The sequence below is a fragment of the Triticum dicoccoides genome, chromosome 5A (assembly GCF_002162155.2).
Source record: "Triticum dicoccoides isolate Atlit2015 ecotype Zavitan chromosome 5A, WEW_v2.0, whole genome shotgun sequence".
NCBI lineage: Eukaryota > Viridiplantae > Streptophyta > Magnoliopsida > Poales > Poaceae > Triticum > Triticum dicoccoides.
In genome coordinates, this window is record NC_041388.1 from 277,389,159 (window position 1) to 277,398,378 (window position 9,220).

The 9,220-nt window shown below is 44.6% G+C and overlaps 2 protein-coding genes across 2 annotated transcripts in view; both read right to left on the reverse strand.

Moving 5' to 3' along the window:
* LOC119301014 overlaps positions 1–5,546 on the reverse strand; it is a 9,732-nt gene extending 4,186 nt beyond the window's left edge. The window contains exons 1-12 of the mRNA XM_037577917.1: positions 5,357–5,546; positions 4,356–5,256; positions 3,134–3,286; positions 2,800–3,018; positions 2,492–2,693; positions 2,272–2,349; positions 2,037–2,153; positions 1,536–1,932; positions 1,230–1,425; positions 976–1,074; positions 577–833; positions 362–437 (exon numbers count right to left, since the gene is read on the reverse strand). Of these exons, the coding sequence (XP_037433814.1) occupies positions 362–437; positions 577–833; positions 976–1,074; positions 1,230–1,425; positions 1,536–1,932; positions 2,037–2,153; positions 2,272–2,349; positions 2,492–2,693; positions 2,800–3,018; positions 3,134–3,286; positions 4,356–4,364 (1,803 nt within the window). The 5' untranslated portion in view covers positions 4,365–5,256; positions 5,357–5,546. The remainder of the gene's footprint in view (positions 1–361; positions 438–576; positions 834–975; positions 1,075–1,229; positions 1,426–1,535; positions 1,933–2,036; positions 2,154–2,271; positions 2,350–2,491; positions 2,694–2,799; positions 3,019–3,133; positions 3,287–4,355; positions 5,257–5,356) is intronic.
* Positions 5,547–6,313: 767 nt separating this feature from the next.
* Positions 6,314–7,389, reverse strand: LOC119299431 (protein FLOWERING LOCUS T-like). Its single transcript, XM_037576664.1, has 4 exons — positions 7,183–7,389; positions 6,991–7,052; positions 6,721–6,761; positions 6,314–6,540 (listed from the first exon to the last, which is right to left on the reverse strand). The coding sequence occupies exons 1-4, from the start codon at positions 7,387–7,389 to the stop codon at positions 6,314–6,316; spliced, it is 537 nt and encodes a 178-aa protein (XP_037432561.1).
* Between the last annotated feature and the right edge of the window lie 1,831 nt (positions 7,390–9,220).

The window sequence follows — 9,220 nt, forward strand, 5'->3', positions numbered from 1 at the left end:
GGGGTGAGGATGGTAGCAAAGATTTAAAGGTGCGCCAATTTATCATGGATACATGCTGATATGCCGTAAAATCTGTTGTGGTGCCTTCGCGAGGGTGACGCGCGAGTGATCGTAAGCACATTGCATGAAGTCATGCTTAGAGAACATGGAACGAGGTCTTGATGAATTCAAGTACATCCGATGGGACGAGCGAGATGTTGTCCTTTAGTCGCATGACGTCATACAGGAGGGTGTGTCGGTGCAACTCCAAGTTTTCTTGTGAGCAAAAAAAGAAATCCAACAAAAAAACGTTCATGCTGGATGATAAATTGCACGAAAAAATAAATGGCTGCAAAAAGAGTCCTGATTGTGATGGGCGTACCTTGTTTAGTGACTTCACGAGCTTCTCACCATCGAAAAATTTGGATAAGAAAGTCACACAAAGCCCAGATTCCTCGCTGTGCACATAAGACATAAGAAAAAAAGGTTTCAGCTGGACATTTTTTGTACAAAAAATGCATGAAAAAACATGTGTGAATCTGAAAATAATCTACATAGGTGACCGTGCAAGTAGTAAAAGGGAAAAAATAAAAAAACCTAGTAAAATTGTCCTCCATGATCATGGGGAAGTCCCTGGTCCATCTTTCTATTTTGTAGGGCCAGTTGGAGTAGAAGTGCCTCGCACACAAGAACAACCCATCAAGGATTTTCCCGGTTGCGTACTCGTGCAACCTGATGCTTTCGTTGCTGAAACCAGTCGTGCCAACGAGTGGGTCTAGAACGGTAATCTTTTTCTTTGTGAAATCAAAGGCGTATAGGCACCACCCCAATGGTAGAATGGCAGGAGCATAAAACTGTTGAATAAAAAATGAGTAAGTTCAATAAAACATGCGTAAAATTGGGTTAGCTCATCGTATGGGTGGTCAAAAACATGAGAGGTGCCGGGCGTGCCTTTAGGGTTGGTAAGAACACATGTCAGAAAAGAGATGAACTAACCATACGAAAGGATGCAACTTTGAATGACATGGGATCTTGCTTGAATTGTTGCCGGATAGACCTAATTGTTGTTAGCTCTCCATCGGCAATAGCAAAGGTCTTTTTTAGGTCGTAGAGCATGGGACATGCAAAAAAATAAAGAGGAAAACGAAAAAAAGGGGAGTTAGACATAATCAGCTAATAAAGATAAAAATGTTGAGCATTGAAAACCGATGGAGTATATATAAATAAAACTGGCAAGTGGCTGGTCTTACAGCAAAGTCTGGCTCCATGAATTTTTTCCACCTCAGCCCAGGTTCATCGCAGTTTAGCGTTGCGTCGATCTGGCCGAACCGCCGCATAATGACTGCGCACATCTCATGACTGATCGGTTGGCCCTTAATAAGCTGGTCAGCAATGTGTGTCCCGGTCATGTATATTAGCCTTGGACACTTGTGGATGACCCAGACCCTGCATTTAAAAAAAGTGCAAAAAATCTCAATATATAGTGACCGTCTGACGAGCACAATTGGTGATCTGATGCAGATGGACAAGTGTTCCAGAATAGATTGATGTACTACCTAGACAATGTACACTCTGCTGTGCTAGCAAACCAATCCTTTATAGCTGAACATGCAACTGCTGACGGGGCGGATGGCACGGAACCAGCTGACCAAGGATCGCGTGCCATGTTAGCTCCAGCTAGCAGGATTTTCTCATTGTGTTCATAAAAACTCTGGCCAAAAGTAATCGAGCCTTGGCATCCATCTGGGTGTTTGTCTGCATATAAGATTATTAACTCTGATATGATATCACTAGCAAACTGTGCCGCGGCCTTTGATTCAGCGCATGAAGCATCTGGGTTATTGCGGTGCGAATGACTTGTCTTCCCTTTGCTATACGGAGGACAAATATCATTGTCATCTTCAAATGAGGGCTGCTGGATACATATTCTCTTCATGTTTGGTCCACCCGTGCCTGAATCGTATCACATAAAAAAGTGACTATTGTTGATGATTATGGGATGGTATGTAGGAAGGGATACACCAAAAATGGGCCAAGAGAAAACATGACAACTAAACTGTGTATGCCGGATGTAGCTGATCCAACAGAGTGCCGGCTGCTCGATGGTGTTGTACCTAGTTCCTTGCGCTTCCCAGGCACTAGACTGTGGCTATTAGAATGATTTGCCGAGCAAGCTGGTGATTCAGTGGTCGTCGGAAAAGGGAAAATAGATGTCAGGAACACTTACTAGAGCTCAAAAAATGTGTTGGTACTAAACCACTGTATGGAAACCTAAAAAAACAAAACACTTACCATCCGCATGTACTGCAGGCGGCAAGCTAGCACCCAAAGAACGGATTGGTGGGACATTGATAGGGGTATGTGATGCACCTATATGATCATTTGGGCAACATGAAACTGGTTAACACAGTTAACGGGTAGAATAATCTATATTTTTAAAAAGGCTAACTGGTTAACACGGTTAATGGGCCGAAAAAGGCTAAAAACAACGTAACAGTACAGGGGTCAATACCAGCAATTGCAATGTCTCGCAATGCATGAGTTTCATGCCCAGGGGTGTTGAAGTTACTCGGTAAAAACCCATCGGCTAAACTAATCATTATCTTGTCTGCAAAAGCAACCATCTCGTCGTGTGATGCCTGCTGCAATTCGAACATGTTGCGCATGACACGGGCATTGTGTTCTCTCAGATAAATTGCTACTGGGTGTGAGAACTGCAGAATAAAACATGGACAGGCAGTTAAAAAAGTAGTGACTGAAAATGATTTGCTGGTCATTATGTTGGATGTTGGGATGAGGGTGCGAAAAATGATTACTTACAAGGCTCGGATACCGGGCACGAAGATGGTTTGCAAAGTCGGCAGGGCCTTTCCTAGCTGTGCCCCGCCTATTTGAGTTGGGTGTCGCGCTTGAATTGTACCTTGTAGCATTTGATTCTGGTGTCCTGAACATGTGGCTCTTCTGACAGAGCAACCGGTTTGGTGAGGGATTCCGCATTATGTAAATGCGAGAGTAACCGACATCGTCAGACCTGAAAGCCTGTTGTTAAGAAAAGTGGTCATCGATTGCATAGTAAGGATGACTCGAAAAACAACTGAGCGGCCCTATCGTCTTGGAAAAAAATAGAAAAAAAATTGCGAGTCCCCAGGCATACCCTGGAGATTGAAAATGCTGGTTCACCACCTTGACTGCAACTGAGCGCCTCTATCATCTTGCGGGTGATGTCATAATCGAAAACACAGACCCTGGGCGTCGAAGGGTCTCGAGGAGTTTGCTGACCCAGGTCCAAATTGTCGAGCACAAAAACCTGATGAGGGGTGATAAGAAAAAATTCAGAACTTCTCTTATCAACATGGACCTATGGTATATCACGACAGAATGCATGTCATTTTCAGAAAAAAATTTTGCAACAAACAAGAAAAATAGGACACATTTCATTTCACCTGTAGGAACAGATGGCAACCACAAGATGTATAGTTGAGTGCCGTGTCTGAAGATCAGTCTTCAGCTTTCGGACAGCGCTTAACAGGTGCTCGATGACAAATTCACACCAATCAAATTGACTAATCTCTAAAGTTGTGCTCAGTGCACCCCAGTAGTCTACGCTGGTGTAGTCATTCTTCGACGAAGGACATAGCAAATGCCCGAAAATAAAAATAACAGCGGCAATTTTAAACATCTCTATGGCGACGCTAGGCGAGTCTTCCTGGATGTCTTTCAATAGTATGGCCTCTGCAGCTTTCAGGCTATGTGTGCCCTTGTCACTAAGCTCTCCTGCAAATTTCTTGTACTCAATGCATGCCTCCGACAAGTCACATGGATATGTTGATATCCTTTTCCCACCTACTGGAAGCCCAAAAACATTGTTGACATCAGCTGCTGTGAACTTGATTGAACGCCCTTCATCTATGGTGATTACGCATGTGTCTGCATCCACCCTCTCCATGAGGAACGAACTGAATTTCAGGTTCAGCTTCGGCAGGGACCTGAGTGACAGCACGCCTTCAAAACCAATCTCTTCTATCAACTTCCTCTTGAACTGTCCAAACTGGGAGAATATGTTGCACGGCTTTTGCACTGAAATCCTAGATGTAACTGCGCCTGGGCCTACGGCGGATGCGAACTCCCAGTTATCTGTGACCTGTAAATCAGACGCCTCTAGGTCTACATTGCTTTCCATGCCGGCCGAAGACGCCGATGTGATGAGGTGCGCACTACAGATTGAACAGAAAATACAAGATGGATCTGGTAAATCAAATGGCTTTCTATAATAATCCGTACTAAACTCGAGCATTTCAATGGATCCCTACTGCTATAGATGAATAGTTTTTGCAACTGCGAGTGTGATACAGAGAGTTGGATTTGCCTTTACATACCTGCCTCATGTTCTTGCTTGAATCCTCACTGCCTCCTCTTCTTGCTTGAATCCTCGACTCGCAGGGCTGAACCCGTTTGCTTAAGTGGCTGGTGCCATGGATACGATGCAAGCTTCAGCGCTGGTGGGGGAGGAAGGAGATGCCGAGATGGCGTGCGGTGAGCGAGGCAGAAAAGCAGGGGAGATGGCTCGCACCGCTCCCTTCTAGTTTCAGCGCGCGTTCTATTTACTGTTGGGTGATGGTGGTTGTGTGCACAGTTGGCGACAGAGTTAACACCCGACCTGACTAGTCAACACAATTTACTACGTCCAGCAAGTAGATATCACCAGTCAAGCAAAAAGTGGGGCCTCTCTCTGACTATGTCAACATTTTTCCGCTGGCCAGACTGATTAGCGTGTCCATCCGATGATGCAGATAATCATACATTGATGAGCTGGTTATTAATTAACATAAACTTGAAGCATACACTGACAAGCTTTTGCATGCTAACTCGATGACCCATTAACGACCTAATCAACAGGCTCAGTGACTCGCAACTAGAACTAGAGGGAAAGGATTACAGTGGATAATTGGAAAACATATGTCTACGATTAGAACGGATAGGGTGCTTGACAGTAGCTCATCACACCCGTGAAAGGATGGTCAGGGTGAAGATCATGTTGATCACCATGAGGCAGATGAAGAGACAGTCGCGGCCTCCCCTGGCCTGTGCTTGCTCAGTCCGCTGCTGCCTGACGATCTCGGGTGCCTGCTCCGGCTGCGTCTGCGTAGCATGTCCAGCCATACCTTGGCTCGAACCTTGGACACCGTATGGGTCTACATACCTCAGGCGAGCTTCCCTCCGCCGAATGATTCCGGCGTAAACATCTTCCCACCTGAACCAGCCGCACTTGTCTGGGCCCTGCTCAGCCCCATACCACAAAAAAAACACAAACAACAATGTGAGACTTCATTTATCGATTTTCCCATGGAACTTCTTGTGGACATTGATGAAAACTTACACTGTCAATCGGGCACTTGTAGAAGCGCCTCCCCTCGTTCGGCCCTTCTTTGCTGCAGATGTTTGTCTCCACCCTGACCTCCTGGCAATCAGGGCACATGATGAGCGGCAGGTGTTGGCGTCTATCTCTGGAACGAACTGAGGAAGAAGAAGCCGCCATTGCTGCGATTCCAAGCTATTCACTGATGAGAGCTGAAAGGAGGAGAAGCATTAGGCTGCTGTTCTCCGGCGGTATAAATAGAGCATTTCCCCAACGGTCTGATCGTCAGACCCAACGTTCGGATTCCAAACGACTAGCTCATCGGCTTATCTCTGAACATGGGAGCGTGAGCTTGCCCATGTTCGTCAGTGAGTGGATTAGCTGCTAGCACTGCATGCACATAATGGGTGGATCGATGGCACGTCTAACTAGCCTGCCATGCATTTTCGTCAGTCCTGGGATGCTACTGCACGAAAATACAGAATACGGTGTGGCATATATCCTTGCCAGCTCGAATACATGTCATTAAATGTGTTGGTGCAGCTGCTAGATGCGATTATAGACGACTAGGATACCGAGCTGCATAGAGCTCGTCCGCCAAACGGCATTTTTGGTTATGGGCTAACTATTTAAATATACAAGGTATGAGATACTTATATGGAACACTTTTTCGCGTGCAAAGGAGATATACCGAACATGTGAGCAAGATCACCTCAGTGTACCGCAAATATTATATTAGAGATATCAGTACTTCTTAGTACTTGTCATGTTGATAAGCTCCATAAAACACACAGATACAAATACATACACAATATTCTATCTTGGCAATCGCACGCACTCTCTCACAATGCACGGCATGCATACTTATACTACGTTGTACATGTGTATGTCATACTTTCTTTGCCTTCAATAATTAGGTCGGACCGGGTCCTGTTGTCGATGATGGGCGACGGTCGGACAGCCTTGTCGCCGTGGACTTCAGCTGCACCTCCGGCCACCGCAGCCGCCCTCCCTCTGGCAGTTGAAGTAGGCGGCGGCGACCGGCGCGCCAAGGCAGTAGCACGCCGCGAAATCCCTGGTGTTGAAGTTGGGGCGCCACCCCGGCGCGTAGATCACCTGCCTCACCGTCTGCCGGAACACGATGAACGCCAGGCGGTGGATCCCCGCCTTGGGCTGCGGGCTCTCGTACGCCACCACCTCAGTTCCTGACACGTTTCATCAGCAGAGTAATAAGAAAACTTAACACATGATTAAACATATACTGCAATAGTACAATGCGAAATCCACATGCATGCATGTTCAATCCTCTTAGTGAACGTGGCAGCAGCTGGTTAGTGCATGCATGGGACTTGTCCATATTAATTTCTGCCAAGTCGCCCGCTTACCATGACTGACATCACCTCCTTCCGGTATGTCCATCACTAACCTGCACAGCAAATGAAAAGGACGCATGAATAATTTATTCTTGATAAACAAGCACGGAGTCTGTGGTAGGAGTATAAAAGAAACGAGACCATCCTAGACTAGCCTTGGAGGCATATTTGTGTTAGGACTTAGGAGTATGATGATGCATCAACTGATACAAGAAATTAGGGTTGACATGGGAAAAAATGAATGGTTGGTTAATGATTAGCTCTAGTTTAGCACGTACGTACCAATGGAGGTACTCCCTTTTGGAAGGGTTGCTTGGACTAGGTGCATCAGGATCCACCATCACCTAGTAACAAAACATGGCAGTAACATATACATGCATCAGAAGGAGCATCAGCAACCACGAGAAGTGTTTTTTCTTTTCTTTCGAAAAGGACGCAATAAGCATCGATTGATGCAATTGGCCGGTGACTCACCAGCGTGTATAGTGATGTTTCATTGCGCCCCCGGGAGCCAGTTATCCGGACGGTCGGCTCCCTGGCCACCTGCGACGGCCTCAGCCCAGACCCACTGGTCATCTCGCGGTTGTTATAGAACAGCCTCAGCACCGCCGAAGCATCAAAGTGGTCGATGATTTCTCCGACGATGTTCCCGACGACCAGCGGATTCCTTGACGTGCTCATCGCCGGCTCGATCGGAAGACTTGTCACCAGCTAGCTAGCTAATTTTCCCGCAAGGAAAATAAAAGCTAGCTAGCTAATTAAGCTCAAATGTGCATGAGAGTTTGCATAGGTGAGCTACGTATTTATATGCTTGAAATGGATACGATACGATCGATTCCTTGCATCGGAATATAAACTTTCTTTAAAGATCCATCTTAATCCTCTGGGCATAGACATATACCAAGTGGAGAGACCATTTCGGAGTGAATAAAATCTTGAGGTAACCATGCCAAATCCAGTTACGGATGCAATGTACAAGTAACGGGGAGACGGAGAAAGGAAGTGCTGACGCCTTAGAAAGGAAGCTCTTTGACCCCCAATGTGATGACAACTCACAGGTAGCTATATACTTAGTTTTCAGGCACGATCGATACCCCAGCAGCAATAGCCTGGACACCATTGTTTTCCCTTCTGCTTTCTCTCTTTTCTCTCTTAATACTAGCTAGCTAGGTGAATCCAGTCATCGTATTGGATTCTTCACGTAAAGTGGATGCGGAGGCAAAGGCGCAAAGCAGATATGGTGGTGTACTTGTTGAGAAGAACATGAGTTCAACAAGTGAATTACGAAAGCAACAAAGTTTATATCCCCATATATTCCTTTTTTCAAGTATCATCCAGGTATGTTCTTTTGTACCAGAGCCTGTTTGATTTTATCAGCTGCCTAGGCCTAGCTATATCTTTTTAGCTACCTCACTGAAGATCTTATGGCTCCCGTGCCAAAATAATGCACCCTACGATAAAACAAGATAGTTCAACTCGAAGTCACTTCTCCTGAAGGTTTTAGCAGCGTCCTATACATATATCGGGAATGAGTTTAACTTGTTTTGTTTTGAATTTATATTTCAGTGCAACTTTGACAATACAATTTTATACTCCATGTTAAATTGTTAATGCAAGAAAATAGTACTCACATTAAGTACAACACCTGACACATTGAGTTAGTAGTTCAGTGGTACATCCTCATTATTCACCATAAATTTTATATCATTTTAAATTTATAAATTTTTGCTCTAATTTCTATAAAATAAGTGATAAATATATGTACATCCCTTTTTGCTAGTTAAATGGAATAGTGGTTCTGATTGTAGTATATGTAGACAAATCTAAGACAAGTTTCTTGGAACGGAGGTAATAGTAGTTATTTTCCTAGGGGATACATAATTCAGAGAGTTTTGCGTGCCTATTCGCTCCGCTGGAAAATGTAAAGCGTATTTTGAGTGTTCAAATTTTCAGTCAACACAATTTATTTCAGACTATTCTTCTTACTGTTAACAAGGTCACAATCACAATAAAGAACTTTGGAAGGTGGCTCCATTGATATCAATTTTGTGTCACATAACCCGTATATAATATTGCATTCAAATGTTGGCTAAGGCGTGGATTTGTTGGATGATCAACATACCGCTTAATTTCAATGGAGAGAGTATAGTTAAGAAAGAACTAAATGAACCTTTTGTGAACCGTGCAAATCATTTCCCTAGTTAATCTCAAAATGTGTTGCCTATCACATGCAAGGTTTAAACTTTCAATAACACACACAAAAATCAGACCTCGCCGAAATATTCAAAATTTGAGATTTCTTTCAGATTCAGATATATTAAAATCGACTTAATTTTAACGAAATTTCACCTACTTTAAAGTTGATTCTTAAGGGCATGTTCAATGCGAAACCTCAAACCGCCGCATACGTCCGGACCGCGCGATCTGGACGCGTGTTGCCATCCAGTGGGCCTGTATCGGTCCGCTCGGCAGTCCGGACATACTTTTTTCTGCAAACCAGTGATAAAATATG

Excerpts from the sequence above, each read along its gene's own strand:
- LOC119299431 (XM_037576664.1), bottom strand. The coding sequence starts at position 7,389 with ATGAGCACGTCAAGGAATCCGCTGGTCGTCGGGAACATCGTCGGAGAA. Across the intron at positions 7,053-7,182 it reads AAACATCACTATACACGCTG|GTGATGGTGGATCCTGATGC; the intron begins GTGAGTCACCGG and ends TTTTGTTACTAG. Across the intron at positions 6,762-6,990 it reads AAAAGGGAGTACCTCCATTG|GTTAGTGATGGACATACCGG; the intron begins GTACGTACGTGC and ends TTTGCTGTGCAG.